At 40.2% G+C, this 18,543-nt stretch overlaps 3 protein-coding genes across 3 annotated transcripts; 1 reads left to right on the forward strand and 2 right to left on the reverse strand.

Annotated features, from left to right (window-relative positions):
* Window positions 1–1,072: 1,072 nt before the first annotated feature.
* On the reverse strand, window positions 1,073–2,828 carry fkbp2 (FKBP prolyl isomerase 2). The gene is made up of 2 exons (XM_047586619.1): window positions 2,362–2,828; window positions 1,073–1,463 (listed from the first exon to the last, which is right to left on the reverse strand). Exon 1 carries the CDS (start codon window positions 2,817–2,819, stop codon window positions 2,403–2,405), a length of 417 nt encoding a protein of 138 aa, XP_047442575.1. The 5' UTR covers window positions 2,820–2,828; the 3' UTR covers window positions 1,073–1,463; window positions 2,362–2,402.
* A 44-nt stretch (window positions 2,829–2,872) lies between these two features.
* Window positions 2,873–5,038, forward strand: si:ch211-162e15.3 (protein NCBP2AS2). Its single transcript, XM_047586620.1, has 3 exons — window positions 2,873–3,011; window positions 4,022–4,069; window positions 4,180–5,038. The coding sequence occupies exon 3, from the start codon at window positions 4,269–4,271 to the stop codon at window positions 4,572–4,574; it is 306 nt and encodes a 101-aa protein (XP_047442576.1). The 5' UTR covers window positions 2,873–3,011; window positions 4,022–4,069; window positions 4,180–4,268; the 3' UTR covers window positions 4,575–5,038.
* A 1,501-nt stretch (window positions 5,039–6,539) lies between these two features.
* On the reverse strand, window positions 6,540–16,867 carry meltf (melanotransferrin). The gene is made up of 16 exons (XM_047586618.1): window positions 16,577–16,867; window positions 15,867–16,021; window positions 15,391–15,490; window positions 14,616–14,798; window positions 13,999–14,149; window positions 13,306–13,373; window positions 12,999–13,162; window positions 12,141–12,294; window positions 11,819–11,970; window positions 11,250–11,346; window positions 10,959–11,150; window positions 10,120–10,273; window positions 9,954–10,021; window positions 9,676–9,863; window positions 9,144–9,336; window positions 6,540–8,356 (listed from the first exon to the last, which is right to left on the reverse strand). The coding sequence occupies exons 1-16, from the start codon at window positions 16,623–16,625 to the stop codon at window positions 8,289–8,291; spliced, it is 2,136 nt and encodes a 711-aa protein (XP_047442574.1). The 5' UTR covers window positions 16,626–16,867; the 3' UTR covers window positions 6,540–8,288.
* Between the last annotated feature and the right edge of the window lie 1,676 nt (window positions 16,868–18,543).

Below are 18,543 nucleotides of genomic sequence, written 5' to 3' on the forward strand. Positions count from 1 at the left end.
AATGTCTTAAGCAGCGGTACACAAACACATGGCGTTCACCGGGTATGGGGACGAAGGGGTGTCTAAATATGTCTAAAATATACATGTTTATGCCTAGTATATACAGTCAATGGTTTATTGAATGTGTAAAAAAGGAAAAGTAAGAGAAAAATACGCACACGGGAAGTAAATGGAGAAGGGGTGGGATCAAACCAGACCTTTGAACATGTTATGCAAATATTATACAGATGTCCCCCCCCCCCCTTTTTTTGTATTACATTTGAAAAAAAAAAAAAATTCATTCATAGCTACAACACTAAAGTCCTACTATTTAAATTGATCTAATAACAAACTTGATTGTTTTAGTTTTTACTAAAACTGAAAATGCAGATTTGAAATTGTTTAACTATACTGTTTAAAATTGTTTTATCATAATTGTGTCATGATATTTTTTTCAAACAGTGGACATTACTGAACAATTTATTTTATTTATTTATTTTTCTATAAATACTAGAGCTTATTTTTTATTATTATTATTTCATCGTCTTTGTCTCTCAATCAGATTGCACCCAACATACAGAATACAGTTCTGTAAACTTGGCATATGGATTCACAGTCACATGATCATTGAATCGCTGAAGAGATGTGGTGCCCTGCTATTGGCTGTCGTCATCCTGTTACCATTGGCTACTGACAGACTGTTTTTTTTAAAGGATTCATATTTATTCAAATTTTTTTTAGAGAGCTGACATTTTATGAAGCACATTCTCCTTTTGGACATCATATTTTCACTTATCATATAATTTTGTTGAAAATTATGACTAGGAAAAAGTATAAAAATCCAGCTTTTTTCCCAAAGTTTGCACAGTTAGTAGAAAATCTTTTGATTCTTTCTGAAAGATGATACAGCTTTATTTCCAGTTATACTTTCTACTTTCTTTGTTTTTATAACTACTGTACTACCAGAAAGTTTCAGTATTTAAGTATTCACTGCCAAACAGAAAAAGAGCCTTGTTTTTTTTTTGTCCTGCAAACATCATTTGTGTTTGTGACCTTTAAAATCCACATAAACAATAAAAACTCTTTAAAAAAGTCCTTGTAGAGTAAACATTTTATTATCATAATTCAAATTCTTGAACAAAACCATTTATTCTAATCTGGCCCCAGATTTACCTAAATTTGTTAAACAAAGAATACACAGATATGAATGAACCCGCTTACAAATCACAGAAAATTAAAAAACAAAAATGAGATGAGAAGATGTTATCATTAGCCCCCAGTCAAATACTGCACTTAACTCCTGACTGTAAATGTTTAGCGCAGACATACAGCCAGTTCTTATATCATCTAATGACTCCAGTCCAATAAATCAGAGCACAACAAGCCAGTGAAGGGGGCACAGTGGCTCTATTCTCATGTTTTGCCAAGTAATCTTCATCAGAGGTCAGATGGTCTCCACTGAACGCAGCAGATCCTCCTGGAACCTGAAAGAAAAGCACAAAAGACTCAATGATCATCATATAAGAAACATGTCAGTCAGATGTGGAGGGAACTCAATAAAATAAGTTCACTTGTTGTTATTATGTGAAAGTACAGCAGGTTAGGTGCTCAAAATCCAATAATAACTATATTTTTCTGCTCAAGTATGTCTACACTTAAATCTTTTTTTTGACTGTCTCGCACCAGGTTTTTCCTGTCAGGTTACTTAGAAGCTGCTTATTGGTGGAGACTGTTGCTGTGCAGCCAAGACAAAAAGAATATTTGTTCAACTAAAACCTTTCTAAAGCTACAAGGCAACATAAAAAGGTGTAGTTGGTGGATCTAATATCATACAATCACTAAGATATTTGTAAAAAGAAATTCTAAAGTAATTTAAGCTAATCATAAATAAATTTAAAAAAAAATGGGGGGGGGGACTGTTATTTCAATGATCTGTTTTCCCACCATAACTTTACAGTATCTGTTTTTCAGTTTTAAAAATGTACCAATAAACTGTTATTCAAATATTTTATGAAATATTTATGGATATTTTTATTTGTCATTTTAGTTTATTTTTTTTTTTTACTTTTATTAACTGAGCCTGCTGTCCAGATTTTTCATTTTTTCCCCCTCTTTTCATGATGCCACGTAGGTTTATGCAAAGAAGTCAGGTGAGTCACATCTGTGGAAACTTCAAAAGTCTTTTTATTTTGTGATATATACAAAAACATTAGGATGAATTAGATATCAAATAATGATAATGTCTTTCATATTGAATGAGTGGCTTACATAAAAATCCAAATCTGCCCAGAACTTTTTGGATACAGGATATTCAAAAAACAAATTGCAATGAATCTGTTCGTGGGGTTTATGTTAATGTTTAAAAGTTTAAAGTGGACTTACGTTTAGTAGTAAGTAGTTGCCTTCGGTCCACCTCTTCTTCGTCAGAGATCGGATCTCCTCTCGATGCTCAGCAGCTCCACTTCGAAGATAAGCGTCGCTCCCCCGGGGATCTTTGGGGGGGCTCCCCGGTCTCCGTAGCCCAGCTCGGAGGGGATGACCAGCTTCCTCTTCTCGCCCTCGCACATCCCCAGCAGGCCCTGGTCCCAGCCTTTGATCACCTGCCCGGTTCCCAGGGTGAACGTGAAAGGCCTGTCGCGGGGAATGCTACTGTCAAACTCCGTGCCGTCCTCCAACTTGCCCGTGTAGTGCATGTTCAGCACGTCTCCCTTGCGGGACTTGATGGGGCAGTTGTCCACCCGCTTCTTGATGCCGATCTGCAGCTTCTTCTTCTCGGCTCCGCTCACCGACGCCGGGCTCAGATAAAGCACCGCCACCGCGAACAGCACAAACACCCGCATGGCCGCAGTCCGCTCGCACTTTATCCAGAGGAAACGCTTGGAAAGGCCTCAGCTCAGCGACGCACGGGAAAAAAAAATCACAGGGGAAGAAAGAGTGAAGTGGAAATCTGAAAGCGGAAGTGCGTATAAAGCTACCGGATCTAGTCCACCGGGTGGTGCAACCGGAAAAAGCCACCGGCGTTAACTTCCGAAGTAAGTTTCAGATTCGTAGATTTTTGTTGAAACTTTGTGAAAACTTCAAAAACACCCCTTTAGATTCGTGAAACCTAAATTCAACTCGCGTGCTATTCATTCTTGACCTTAAAATTGCCTATTCTACCCACATAGGGTGTTCGATATATCCATATTATGGCAAATGTGCTCTTTATGTGTTTTTACTCTTGACGCATATTTCATGGTCTTTTTATGTGAAGTTTCATACAGTCAGTTTTTTTTTAGGCTTTACATTATCAGTGGGCAACTGTACAGCTTTGTCATACTTTTTATTTTTAATCTAATTTTTTTCAGTTCTATAGAAAAATAAGTGTTATTTTCCAAGAATTTATACATACCTCCAACAAACATGCGTGGTCAATACATGTATTTATAGTTATTCTAAGGTCTCCTTAGTTTATATTTTTCGACCTCCTCAGGAAGATTTTTTTCTTTTAAATGTAGTCTACAGTCTACCATCTTTCTATGTCTTAAAGATTATTATTATTATTATTATTATTATTATTATTATTATTATTATTATTTAAAGAGTATTATAAGTCTGTCTGTCCTGGAAGGTCTTCTTTTTCCTCTTCCCCAGCTTTCTTCCACTTTTGTCTCAAAGGACAGATAGATAGGTTTGCTGTAAAGGGCTTCAAAATTTACTTTTGCAGATGACTTTTCTGCGCTTTTATCATATAAGTTTGGTTGGCTAACGTTTACGCGTAAATGTATTGTTTCTGCAGAATTAGTTCTCACTGCTTACCCCTGATGACACGTTCATAAAAGGGCCTCGAGTTCCATCCAAATGTAGTGGATCAAAAAACCTGGCGAATAATTGCAAATATGAGCTACATAGTCAGGCTGCATAAAATATTGAGTGTTATATAACCAGACATGTAATGTACAACGTTTTGTTTACGCAGAGTAGAGCACGTAAAGCTCAACTGTCCTTCATCTTTAAGGAGACTACTTACAAACTTGAAACCAACTTCATCTTCTCTCTATAGTTTGTTATGTCATACACCGCGACACAGCGGTCACCTGGTTCACTAGAGGTAAGTCAACTTTTTATGTGTGGTTTGTTACATTTATACAACTGCTTTTAAGAGACTCTGTGTGAGTTTGCGTCTCCAGTTAACTGACTCGAACGGTTGTGTCTTTGCAGGACTCAAACACACTAGAATTGGACGGGACCAGCTAAGCTACAGCTAAGCTACAGCTAAGCTAACGTACAACCAAGCTACAGCCGGGGAAATGCTCTCTCGCCTTTTATTCTCCCTCATCAACAGACTTCATGTGGTCGAGAAGCTGGCAGAGTCTCGCCCGATCCGCAGGGCGGCTCAGATCACAGCCTACGCCATCACCAAGGCTCAGATAGCCGGGCGGGACGCTTCTCAGCGGGTCATAAGATCCCAGACGCTCCGGCAGGTGCGTGAGGAGGCCGGTAAAGTCCCCGGAGACCTGGGAGAGGTGGGCACCCGGCTGAAGAGAGTCCGAGAGACATTTGTGAATGAAGTGAAGGAGGGATGGAAGGAAGGCTCCAGGCAGATCAAGAAGTAAAGAGGACAAAGAGAAATACTGCGGTTTGACAAGTGGACAGTATGTGATGTGTGTTTGCAGCCCCGGGAGGAGGCTGAAGGAGAAACGATGCCGGAATAAACTGCCTCAACAATGCAAAACAACAACAACAACCACAACCAGGAGAAACTCTGCAGGTGTTTTTTTTAATTATGTGGCGAGCTCTCTGCTGTTATCTGTCCAAATATCTCCAAATTAAGCTCATTATTAGAGGTCATTACTATGAAATGCTCAAACTGCCTTCTACTCATCCCATGACCTCTTCAGATTATTCTATCCTGTTTTGTGTGCAATCATCCACTACGGCACCTGCCGAAGAGCCTCTGTGGTTCTGTACTTGGTGAAATAATGTCCTGTACATATAAAAAGAGCTCTTGTATGTATAGACAATGAATTTGCCTGTTTAGTTTTCACTGTAGAAATAAAGATTATAATTTATGACATTACTTTGACTAGTCATGTATGTCAGAGTTAACATTTTTAACATAAAGTATGTCTAAAATAAAATGCATCTTTATTAATACTGCATTCATTCTGCATGTGCACAGCATCTTGTTCTGCTGGGAAACCTGTGGACCTGGTATTCATGTGGATGTTGCTTAGACATGTACCGCCCTACACCTACACCTACACCAGACCTGGTAGCCACACCCCAAAGCAACTGATGGGAGCAGCAGGATGTAGCCTGACACAGACACACACAGAAATGGTTTAGGAACAGCTCAAAAAACGTGGAGAACAGGGTGCTGACCTGGCCTCCAAATTCACTAGATCCCAAACTGCTCCAAGTATCTGTAGGATGTCCACAGACAGGTTGAGGAGGTCGTTTGTCCCTCATGCCATAAAATGCTACAGCGCCTCCTTGTGAGGAACAAACTGGACTTCGCCATCGCTGCCAATACTGTATATATTTTATTGCAGAATTATATATGCACATTATTATAGAGCTTAAATTTCTTGACATCTTTTTCTGTGCAGTGAAGGTACTAGACACTGAATTTCCTATGGAATAAATAATGTATCTACCTGTCTACACAATATTGCGCAGGTGGTCATAATGTTATGCCTGATCGGTGTATGTGTATGGTCCACACTATTAATCAGGATCGAAATTCTTTGACATTTTCAAAGTGGTTCTGCTGAATAAACAACAAACTGCTGAAGACTCCAGTAACAAAGTGTTTTGTAAGTGTTTATATGAGGCACTTTTATTGAGACCGGGCTGTTAAACTGATTGTTGGTGGGATATTACTGTCAATGTAAGTACAACTAGAGATGTAACACAGTAGGGAGAATTTACAACACACTTTATTTCATGATAAGAGGACGATTTACGGCCCTGCAGTGGATCCAGAAGGATTAAGCTTATTTAAATGTCTAAGTAACATCCACAGAAATGCCAGGTCCAAAAGTTTCCTAGTAGAACACTGAATTATCACAAGATGGTCAGTGTTATTTACTTCTCCTGTTGGTGGTGTTAATGTTGTGGCTGATTGGTGCATATTATTACACTGGTGGCTTTAATGGAAATTTACTTGTCAGCTTCTTTCCCGTTTTTCTTTTTGTTGTTAGGTTGCCACAGCCTGAAATCATCTCCAGTGTCTGTGTCTTTTCATCTTCTGTTTTCATATTTACCACCTCTCTGTAAATTCTACATTCTGCAGTTTATTCAATTTATTCTCTATTTACTATTGAGCAGATTCATATGATTATTGACTGGCTGCCACTTGTCATGGCGTCCTGTTTGCACTAATGACAGCCAAATGTCTCATCTCTCATTTCTTCAGGCACGGTTTCACTAACAACCGGCCTCCAAGGAGCTTCAACCACTTCATAGAGAAAATTAAATATTCCTCTCCTGCGTAATTAGAGCAGGTTATGTCCAGAATGCATATCCAACACAAAATTCTTTCACCTCGTTTGCCTCAAAAAAAAGACGAGCTCAGCTTAGTGCATTTGCAGCTTTATTTCATTAGAATGAGCACAGAAAACAGCTAAAGTCAGCGGCTTTGTGTAGCAATACTTATGCAGACGCACTGGCCTGGCAACTAAATATTAGTTACATGTTACGTTATTTCACATAGAAACAAATCTCTGTGGGGTAGAAGAGAGGGCGTGAGTTTCTGACAGCATGAGTCAGTACATATACACTGATATGGCACCTGAACTTCATATAAAAATAAATCTCTCAACATAAGAAAATACACATCCAATCAGCACTTTAAAACAGCAGCAAGGCAGCAGGAAGTACAGCAGGTGTGATGGGAAGAACGTAGAACGGTATTTGTGGAGTTGTCTAACAGCTGATTTCACCTCAGAATAGTCTAGCTTAAAACGTTTGTTGCTTTTTACCCATTTATTTAATTCTTGCATGAGTTGAAAACCTCCACCAAGCAAAAAAAACTATTAATCCCTTTGTTCTAAATCAATCAAAAGCGAACCTAAACAGCTTGGGATTTCATGAACAGACGTAAGCTCATTTTCCGCACCCTCAGCTAATCACAAAAGCATTCTTGATTTAAACCACATTGACAAGCAAAACCCCTTTCACACTGCAACACCAATCACAGCACGTCTTCTTCCGCGTTCTCCCCAAATCTGACGGAACCTGAACAGTATGTCAGGTTTACTCGCTCCATTTACAAAACGCAAAATGTGTTGGCTGCAGCCGGCAGGATCAGATTAATGACACCAATAAAGCATTTAACTGCACGGATGCACGACTGATCAAATGATCTATTTTCTTGATTTTTAGGTATTTGAGGAGAACCCATGAAGCAGACAGCTCCGTGTGGAGGCAACGCTGGCACCAATTAGCACCGATTAGCTTTTATTATCATTAGCTTTTAGCAGACTCAGCAAGCGAGAATGAGGCTGCGTTGGTTAGCAGCGCTCACAAAGCAGCAAAGCAGAGCGACAATCTGATTTCTAGATTCACACGATGCCTTTGAAAACAGGAGAGCTGATCGGCCTCGACGGCTTTGATCAGCACAGTTACCCTGCTTTGAGGAACTGGTTGAAGAGACCTTGAATCCCTTTCTTTGCAACAGTGTGGAATCAGAAATCTCGCGAGCAATTTCATAACTTGCACCGATTAAACGGATATTCAGGATAAAATATAAGATTAAACTGACAATTTAAACTGTTATAAAATGAGAGAATGAATGAAATCTTTGAAATATCAAAGATTCTTTGATATTCAGCAGAAATCTAACAAAAAATTTGCCCTGAAGATTTAGCGAGGAGAGTTCCACGACGAGACAAAAATCACCCAGTCTTTGAGTTTCTCTACCGGGAGTGCTAACTTTGGAGAGGAGGAGGGGTTGGCGCACTAACCACTACAGCAATGTAACAGGTGGCAGCATACGCACTGATATGGCAGCTCACCTTCAGTAAACGAAGTGGTAGAACAACCTTCCCTTGACTTATTTATATACACTGGCTGAAAATTGCTCCGGGGCTTTAACTCTTCTCTCGCTTCATCGTTAGCACAATTCAAATCGAAAGGCAGCTACAACAATGCTATATTACATATAATCACGTAGAAACGATACAAGGAGGCTAAACTGAGGGAATTCACCGAACAGTAAGGTGATCAGACAGCAGTCAGAACGGTTAAATTTACATGAGTGAAAGGAAAAAAAGGGCGGACTGTAAATGGGGAAAAAAGCAGGTAGGAGGTTTCATGTCGAATCTTTACATCCAGAAGTTGGTCAGCATGAAGCTGAGCAGGCTCATCAGCAGCACCCATACAGATGACAACACTGTAAACAAAAAAAAAACAAACAAAAAAAGAGAAGAGACGGATAAGAAAGTGTGACACTTTACTGCATGGCTTTTAGGAAAGTCATGCAAAGAAATCTGGTTTCCATGTTCCTAAAGTGTTTCCGCATTTGTCTTCCTTTCTCATCAAGCTGTATATTATATTTTTGTCCATCCATATGTCTCAGTGCATCTCAAAGACTCAGTGATATTGGTCCGAAAAAATGGCTGTTACATTGCTCATCCAGTTTATAATATGTTGAATATTTAAGACGATACTGAGCAAACGCAATGACAGAGGGAGGAAAAGACTTATAGTCTTAATAGCTCCTGCAATCAAATGTCAAAGCAGAACTAAAACACGTGACATTGTTACTGATTGGCAAGTCCACACCTGTGCTGTGATATAGGCCTGCTAAATATTAGACAGGGTTGAACTTTATACTATTTTGATCAGATTGCTGAGTGCAACAGTCTAAATGGAGAGGGTTTCTTGGAATACAGTGACAGGGCAAGACTGCAACCAGCTAGATAGCTGCGTTTCAAAAGCTCAAGATTGTTCATTTTGGCCTTGCAGTTGTGGAGCTAGTTGTGGCTAACGGCTAGCAAAGATGGACAGAAGCAACTTAATCATACACTTCATCTGAGCTATGAACAAAATGGCTCTGGCTGGTTGTAGAACTATCCACTAGAGGAATTTTTTCTTTGTCATGTTACCATGGCAGGCTTTCAAAGAAGCCCCTACATCCATCATCTGGCTTTTGTAAAAAAAAAAGAAAAAAAGTTTACCTGCATTCGATGAGCTGCACTCCATGTCGACCAGTGACTCCATGTAGCCCTGGCCCAGCCAATCCTGGTACGTCTTTCTGTCCGCAACACCGATGAGGCGAACGGTCGAGTCTTTGAAGATGAGATCGGTGCCTTTGTAGGCCTGAGAGTCAAACATCTTGAAAGTGGGATTTGTGTCGCTGCCAAAAAAGGTCTACAGAGAAACAGACCGGGACAAAGAAACAGAAAAAGAGCAGAAACTGAATTAGCGTCAGAACGACCATCAATTTCTTTGCAGTTTTGAAACAAAACAAATCTGTGTGGTCAGTAATGCACGATCATCAGAAACGGCAATTTTATTAATGTAAGAGGCTATTTTCAGCTTCTTATGACTGAGAAAGAATTATAAGGGCAGACATCCACGGTTCCATTTCTTATATCTTATTTTGCCATAATGTTTTCTAAAGCATGTTAATCTTCAGCTAGTTTCAGATGTCTGCACGTTGCTTATCTGCACTGCCCCTGCCTCACTCAGACAGATGACAACTCGTACCTGTGCGCGGTCCAGGAGTCCGTAAATAGCGTGGATGTTGGTGTCTGGTCGCACCATTACAGCGTGGGATGGGACTCTGGCCAGGTTGCAGAACTTGTACTGTGACACTTCGGCTTTAGTTCCCTGAGAACAGAGCAGCTGGAAATCTTTGGACTGGAGACCTGCAGCCCACGAATCAGACGAATGACCTGAAACAAGCACAGCGAACATTAACTTGTTTCTTTAAAATGATAAGAAGCTTGAAAACAGCATTTCCACCTTTATGTCACTTGTCTTACCATCAGTGTTTTGGAAGACAGTAGAATGCTTGATGAAAGCCACGTCTCCTTCACCTTTTGCCAGACACCTGATTAAATGAAATTATAAACAAACACATGTAAGTGTAAGAGGGACTTTTCCAGGTGGAGAATGAGGAAAGCAAGATACGTTTTTTTCTTTTAGTACCTGAAGGCACCATCGTATCCATCATACAGGTCTTTTCCCTTCTCGCATTTGTTTTGACCCGCGCTGTCTCCCACGCACAGGCCGCACAAGTTGCTGGGGAAACCGGGCTGATTGGCACCTGGTACACAGCTCTGCTTGAAGAATTCTCCCACCGCTAAGCACCATGGGAAACAGGAAATACCAAGTCAGGATTGTTTTATGACCTGCTGTGCTCAAGTCCGTGCACTTATTTTACATTTCACTCAAAGGAGGTTTAACTAGTTGGAACAATGTAACTCTGATGGTGGAACCACGGCTACATTTGATTGAAACACCACCACCAAGAGAAATAATGGGCGATGCAGGATTCTTTTAGTGGCTGACCCGTATTAAAGAGAATAAAAATGATGATTTCACATCTTTTTGCTGTAGAAATTTTCATCTGCTGTCCTTAATGGTGATGAAAAAAGTTAAAGAAATTGCTTCTACTGCAAATAAACACGCGTCACGGCTTTGACGCATTGAATAATTTGAGAGATTTGTTGATTAAATTTCATTTCAATTTTGAAATCCTCAAACAGAATGGCAGCACCACTGATCATCATCAAAAACAATTAGACTAGCATGTATACAAAACAAGCATGTTGAGGATACATTTTGCCATGTTATTAACTCAACACAAAGCTAATCATTAGTGAAAAAATAATTTGTTTAACTCGTGACAAAAAAAAAAAAATCTGAAAAGCTAAATGTTCTGGCTTATGAAATGTTCTTTTTTTTTTGGTGCACAAGGAGTGAGATCACAAAACTGCACCACCTCACACCTGACACACACACATATCACATCACATCACACTGACCTTGGGGTATCTGACATTGCTGAGGGTTGATCAGGCCTCTCTCCATCAGCGTCGATACGGGAATGTTCCATCCGGCCGTGCGACCGTACCCAGTGTGACAGGAGCGAAGGCCGCGCAGTTCGTCAAGGTTACGGATGTTAAGGCTCTTTTTCACGACGGCAACCGCGTAGTAAATGGAGCCATCGCGATCCTCTGGAGAGAAATAGAGAAAAACAACACAAGTCTGTATGAGTGCTACTCGTCCCTGAAAGCAGAATGTGTATTTTGTATTTTAGTTTTATTTTTTTTTACCTGTGTAGCTCTCGCCAACTGCAGGGACCAAGCCGTAGTCTTTGCCAGCTGTGTAGATGTAACCTCCATCCAGAGTGATGGCATCGGCCTCGTTGTTCTAGATGAACACGGAAAGGAAGGGAATTAACCTTTTATTTCTACGAGACAGGACCTCATGGATGTTGGCATGTTTGATTTTAGCGACTCAGCGTTATGATGATATCTGTATGTTGGCTAACAGTGATCGGAAACATGTACCATAGATAGCCCCATGAAAAAAAAGAGAAAAGTGGCCCCCACATGGCAAACCTTTTGGAATACATTGCATTGAGAACCACAAACGGATAAGGCCGCTTTCACTAGGAGGCCCCACAGAACCTAGCCATTAATATAGATGTAAAATGAATGATAGTTAATCGTGATTAATCGGATTAATCTCATTAACCGATCGTGTGGAAGTCAATGGGTTAATAACTGAAGGTGTTTTTATGTTGGAGGATAAATATGGACGCCGTTTTCCGTGGTGCTTCTCCCCATGTTTTAATTTTAAACGAACGAATATCACTCCAGCTGTTAAAAACATTTGTTACCTTTATTCTCGCCATGCAGTCTGTCACAGAGTCCCCATAGATACATTTGATGGTTGGGGTCAGACCTTTAGAGTGGAAAGCATTGCTCATGTCGGCACATTTCTGCTGCTCACCGCTGGACAACACACACCAGCGCAGTTGACTTGGGATATCTGTTGTGCAGATAGGGAGATGGGAGCACGGTAATGAATATTTACGCTGTTTAGCATCACAATGTATGTTGCATTTATGCTATACAGCAAAATTGTTATTAGAAAAATGTGACAATGGAACTAATCAGCCACTGGACATGTTATGCTTTAAATAAGTACTTGTGCTGTACCTTCAGGTTTACAGTCCATGACTTTCATAGCGTTATAATAGTCGTCCCCCATCCACTTCTTGGGGTCATCTGACGTGACCGCCTCAAACTTAGTTGTCAAGTTAGAGAAAAGTACGGTTCCAGGAGACGAAAACATGTTGAAGCCTGACTTTTCCTGCAGGCAGAGGTAACACAGTGGGGGAAAAAAATGATTACACTAAACCCAACAATTTTATTTCTGGGTGGGATGTTAAATCATATGTTAGGATGAGTAGTCGGCCCATATATTTTTAATGTCTTTCTTTCCTTTGGCAGATTGGCAGTGGATGAACGGCATAAATGAAATACAGTTCTGAATGTTCAAGGGTTAATTATGCATATCATTAGTACTGGTCAAACTACCCAGTAACTACTTTTCTTTCACACACACACACTTACACTGCACTCATGTCCATAGCTTATATGCTAATTGAGCGCTGACTGACAGTCACATAAGACTGAGTCTTGGACTAAGAATACAAGAGAAGATAGACTCTTCATTTTGCCGCTGTCAAGCCAACTGCATTAAACAATTAGCCACAGGTGTGGAGATGAGGAAGCAGATTTGAGCCTCTCTGGTGAGATTTTGTTCTTTTACTTTCTGTGTAAACAACTGACTGCAACCCTAACTTAACCAGTGCAAAGTGAAGGGTTACATTAACCAGTGTCATGGTTTCAGGCCGAGATCATTTAAGTTAAAACAACGCAGCTACTAGGTGGAAACATTAGTTTGGACAAGACAATGATATCACATCGTCATCATGACATCCCCACTCAGGTGACGGACATGGCTCTGGCGTTCAGAAACAAAATCATTTGGTTCAATGAGGCGCCACTTACCAGACCCTCGTTCAGCATGTTAAACACCACGGATGGATCGACGTCGGTGTTGACCACAATTCCACGAAATGGGATGCGGACCAGGTGGCACCTTTTCCAGTCAGTCACAGGAGCTCTGGTGCCGTCAGTGCACAGCAGCTCATAGTCCGATGATAGCAACGTTGCTGCACAGGTTTGATTAAATAACTGATTAGCCGACAAGTTGTCTGACTAAGACAAAGTACCTGAATGGATCATTAGGTGATAGAGTAATCACTTAATAATTTAATTTTATTTCTCTCTACTATTAAAGTAACTACAACGTTACCATTAGCGTTTTCCTCGACAGTCGTGTGTTTGATAAAGGCCACCTGTCCCGCGTCTTCAACCAGACACCTGAAAACCCAAAATGAAATTTAAAAATGCAAGCAGAATGTCAAACCAATTGAAAGTCTTTTTGTTCACCAATTGTTTCATAAAACATGCTGGTTCCAGTCACAGAGAGGATGGTAACATCACAACTACTGCAAACCCCCAGTACACTGGCATTGTCCCACAGATACTTTTCTACACATAAATCCAACAGCAAACATATATATGCGCAAGAAATATAAGATTTTTTTGTATATATTATATATATATATAGGTTTCCCTTTGGATTTAGTGTAAACATAATAGTGGTATTACACTTTAATTGACTGATTTATTTGACATTTTGGGATATAAGTCTATTTCACATCTTGCAGAAAGTTGAACAGCTTAGCATTAGCTTAGCATTAAAACGCAGGACACGATAATTAATTAGTGCCTCTTCTTGTAACTTCTGTGGCTTCAGTCTGTCATTTCCATTGTTAACATACGATGTATTAAAAACCCGGTTGTTATGCCTCATGTGACACGTACAACTGTGTTCTTTTACATCCAGTGGCAATTCATGACCTTTAACCTTAAGTGTAAGGAGTGATAAAACTGTCCCCTTCTATGTATGAAGTCTGTAGAATAAAACTAATAGGTGTGTTACCTGAAAGCTCCATCATAGCTGTAGTACATCTCTTTGTCGCTCATCTCACACACATGCTGCCCTTTGCCGTCTCCTTTGCACAGCTGACACAGAGAGGGAGGGTCCCCTTGGCATCCGGGGATGCAGCTTGCACTGAAGAAGTTAGCCACACCTGATCCCAAACACACACAAGCATGCTTAATACCTACTGATAATTATTATTGGGTTTAATTGGTTTGTCGTTATTGTAACTGATTGCAAAGAAGACACACATGGAGCTATTTCAGACTGTTGGTTCAGTGTTAATATTTGCAAATCATATTAAAAAGTGTTATGTCCCATACATATTATTATTCACATCAGTCCAACTAGAAACTCCTGAATTTTTGTGTTGAGATGTGGTGGTTTGTGTGCAGTTCAATCTGTCTGTTCTGTCTGTGTCTGACATATTACAGCCATATACATGTAAGATGTTGCTATAAGATTTATACTAAATAGTGCAGTGTCCTTTTAATTTAAAAATATGTGTTTGTGCATTATTGAATACTTCTGAAAATTAAACGACTAAATGAAAGTTTGCGGTTTCAGGAATGTTTTAGTGACTCATTCAAACTCTGTTAGCTGCATGTCCTTCCTACTTTGTGCGACGTTGCAGCCCATCATGGACATGTAGCCCTGGTCTAGGAGGTATCCCAAAGGCATCTTCCAGCCGGCGGTTCTGCCTTTCCCGGTGTGGCAGCTCTTCTTTCCCGCCAGGTTGTTGATATTGATGCCGGAGTTTGCTTTCTTCACCACAGCGACAGCATAGTAGGCGGCGGTGACTGAGGAAACAGCAGCATAGGAATTAACACTGTACGACAATAGTACATCAGAGCGTTCTCGGACAGCAGCTCTTATTATCAGGACACAGAAATTAGACGTGGGTAATTTGATCCTGAATTAAACATTTAAGCAAGCAAAAAATGCTACATAAATAAACCATGTTAATGTATTGTTCTTAGTGTAGTTTCACATTTGGTCTAACATTGCTAAATTCTTTAATTTGTGAGCCAACCCTCACTGAGGAGTGAGACCTGAGTTCTAACAAATCACCTTTCTTTATATGTTGTCCTGTTTTAGTACCATTATGCACCCATTTTCCTCTCTGAATCATTCCCTATACACACTGGATTTCTCTGTCTGGCTCGCGTGAGCTTGTCAGCACATCATGGAAAGTCGTACACACAAACTGCTTGTGTTAACTTCAGCTGCTGCTGGAGAACTGGTGGCGTCAAGAAGCCACTGATGATGAAAATGATGAGGCTATAATATTTGATATTTAAATAATAATTAAAAATATATGAAAAAATCATTATTATTTTTTCCTCTTGTCTCTGTCTATTGCCTGTCCGTCAAACGTTTGTCAATTCTTACGTCCAGCCTTTGATTCACTGGCAGCCACCTTGAAGGAAACAGTCTTCCCCAGATTGTAGATGCTAGAGGCGGACATGGACAAGGCATCAGCTTCTTTTGCCTGCACAGCAAAGACACAGCAAAGAAAAACATCAAAAAGGCTGCAAATATGCAGGGGAAAATCCAGACAAACTGATGAGTGACTGATGAGAAGCTGGAAAATTCAACACTAGATTTAAAAAAAAAAAATGTTTTGGAAAATGTAAAGTTAAATGCTCGTTTAAATTTAAAGTTAATTTCCTGGTAACTGGGACGTGCTGTTCTCAGTTCAGAAATCTTCCAGTGGTTATCATAAACACCTGTTATCAAGTTTATGGCAACTTTCCATGTGCTGTCTCTTGTTATCTGATGCCTGATTGTGTGTTATGCCACCCAGACAATCTTATTCACGATCATATACTCTTCTACTAGTTTTAAGTTTCTGAAAAAAATCAAACCTGCAGTTTCTGAGCGCAGCCCTCGACTGACTGCCCGTTGACACAGCTGAGGGAAGGACGGATGGAGACGGCACCGAAAGCCTGCGACATTTCCTGACATTTCTTCTGCTCTGCCTCTGAGATGGTGCACCACCTGATGTTGCTCTGGCCAAACACTGAGAGGAGGGAGAGACAGACAGACGCAGAGGCCACTTATCATCATGTTGTTAAACCATCCCATTAAGTGATAACAATCTTTTAATCTCAAGACTTGGCCATTTTAAAACACACAATAAAACGGGAAAAGAAAGGTATCTGTGCTTCTACTTTGTGCAAAGTCTGTTTTGCTGTTTTCACACATGTGCGCTGGATAATTTTACTTCTTCAGACACCACTGAAGAGATTGCTGAATTGTTATGCAGTCACTGTCTTTAGACGATCAGAATAATCACAGAAAGGCCATCGAGTGAAGCCAAGTGCTTAAAAAAGTGCTAACATTTCTGGGATGTATTTTATTGTTATAATTTATTATAGTCTATACAATTATTATGAATACGTTCACCTTTGCTTCATTACTACCTCAATATATTCCCTTGTTCTGTAGATATGTAATATATTCTGCACAATAATTATAATGCTGCACAGGGACACAAAGTACTCCATAAAAAAGAATAAGGTGGTCCATTTTATGTGTGTTTAAAGAATAGTTAGGTTTAAAAGGCAGCACTTACCAGCATGTACAATGAGCAAAAGAGCTCCGAGTGTCCTCCACGTGGCCATGGTCTCGTTCTCAGTCGCTCTCTTTGTCAGGTAATAGTCAGCCTCTCCCTCTCCTCCGCTTTATATATTGGTCCCTGAGTCAAAGTCCTCTGTCTATCCACAAGACTTGGCTTAAAGTCTGAGTGTGAGGCAAAGACAATGGTTGTAATTTAACCAATTTACAACCCACGTCGCCTCCGGCGATTACTTCAGGGATCACAAGACTCCCAGGTCCAGTTTTTGAGGCTCAGTGTAGAGTGCTTCCCTAACTTACCTGGTCTGACACGTATCTACCGCTGCTACTGCTGCTGCCGCCTGGCTGCGGGCCAAAGCCCAAACAGAAAGGTCTTTTATAGCCCAGACCCCACCTCTGCCTCTCCCTCCCCAAACTCCTCTCCTCAACTCGTGTGGTGCTTTTCCACTGACGGGCCGAAGGAAAGGAAGGATTCAGGCCAACGGCGGGGCTGGTGGTCACTGACTCACTGCCTTGGCTGCTGAGACCAACAAGGAGTCTGTTTACCTGCTTCCATTGCTAACTATGACTTCATTCCTGACTATAGCAGCAAAGGTGGTAATGTCAGTTTTCCCAGTTGCAGAAAGTGACAAACGTAATAATAAATATAATTATGCCGGATTGCGTGGCATTCGTCCTGTATCCAAATGTAAAATGCACAAATGCATAAGCGAAATCCAGCATCCTGCAAAAAAAAAAAAAAAAAAAAAAAAAGACTCATTCTGCCAAAAAATGACCACAGTGAGTCTAGGGCTTCCCTGTTTTCTGTTGTTGGAGTATATGTTTTTCAGAAGTATAATTCAACTTCATTTTTTCAACTAAGGGAAATCTGAAACATGACACAGAGAGTATCATGTTATGTTTGACCAGCCAAGACTACTCGAAACCACTCCTTTATTTACTTAATAATTTAAGTACTTTAAAAGAAATGTAGCAATGTTACAATGTTTTGAGGTGAAATCACAATTTTAAAAGTCAAAAATATCTCCTGTTGTTTCTGCTGAATGCAGTGCAGTTTAATACCTGGATGGGCATGCACTCGTTACTCAACACAGATTAGGAATTTTCTGTGAACTTTGCAAATATTCACTTGAAAATACTCGGAACACGTTTTAAAAGAACAGCTCAATAATCCCCCATTACTATTTCAATGTGGCACATATAGGAATGGCAAACATTTTGACCAAAGTGCCTTGTGTTTGATTGATCGCCACTGGCCTTCTGCCACATAGACACTTCGGAATGCGAGGGCACGTGAATGCGGTAATAAAATAATTATGCAACGTCTGGAAAAACTCAGGAAGGAGGAAGGTAGCCTCGTCATGAAAAAGCTATAATCATATTCTGATTGTTTCACCCTGTTCAGGTTCAGATGCCAATAACAAACATTTCCAATAACAGAAGGGGAATAATAAAGATTTATGTGCAGCGGCACAGTCATGCTTTCAGCGAAATGCTAACTTTAGCATGCTAGCTTGCAAGTCACTATCTTTAGCTTATGTTTAGCACTGTGATAGCCAGAGCTTATCTCTGAGTTGTTGATGTAATCAGTTTTTTTCCAGCATGCTAACATGATTATTAAGTTTATCCTGTGTGACGATTCTGCCTCAAAATTCAAAGAAACAATTCCAAAAAAATAAATACTAACTGTCAACAAACCTGTCGTGCATTCAAAGTAAAAATGGTGCCTAAATGAACCCGTGCATAATAAATTTTAAAGAGGATATGGGACCTAATTAAGAGTAATTACTAGTACACTAAATGCGACGGCAGCAATGGACGCTGTAGCTGTTTACACAGATTACATTTATACTACCGCAACATTCGCAGTCACATCTCAGTGTGACAGAGTGAGGATGACACAGAGGTGACAACCAAACTGAGGTGTCAGGGAGGTTTATTTTCAGTCGTGTCTTAACATCAGCT

This window comes from Mugil cephalus, chromosome 6 (assembly GCF_022458985.1).
Source record: "Mugil cephalus isolate CIBA_MC_2020 chromosome 6, CIBA_Mcephalus_1.1, whole genome shotgun sequence".
Taxonomy (NCBI): domain Eukaryota; kingdom Metazoa; phylum Chordata; class Actinopteri; order Mugiliformes; family Mugilidae; genus Mugil; species Mugil cephalus.

What these genes read in the sequence shown, in the direction of transcription:
- si:ch211-162e15.3 (XM_047586620.1), top strand. Translation starts at nt 4,269, where the DNA reads ATGCTCTCTCGCCTTTTATTCTCCCTCATCAACAGACTTCATGTGGTC.
- meltf (XM_047586618.1), bottom strand. Translation starts at nt 16,625, where the DNA reads ATGGCCACGTGGAGGACACTCGGAGCTCTTTTGCTCATTGTACATGCT. An exon ending in CAGTGAATCAAAGGCTGGAC is followed by an intron (nt 14,799 to 15,390) that starts GTAAGAATTGAC and finishes CTGTTTCCTCAG; the next exon opens with TCACCGCCGCCTACTATGCT. An exon ending in GGATACGATGGTGCCTTCAG is followed by an intron (nt 10,022 to 10,119) that starts GTACTAAAAGAA and finishes TCATTTAATCAG; the next exon opens with GTGTCTGGCAAAAGGTGAAG.
- fkbp2 (XM_047586619.1), bottom strand. Translation starts at nt 2,819, where the DNA reads ATGCGGGTGTTTGTGCTGTTCGCGGTGGCGGTGCTTTATCTGAGCCCG.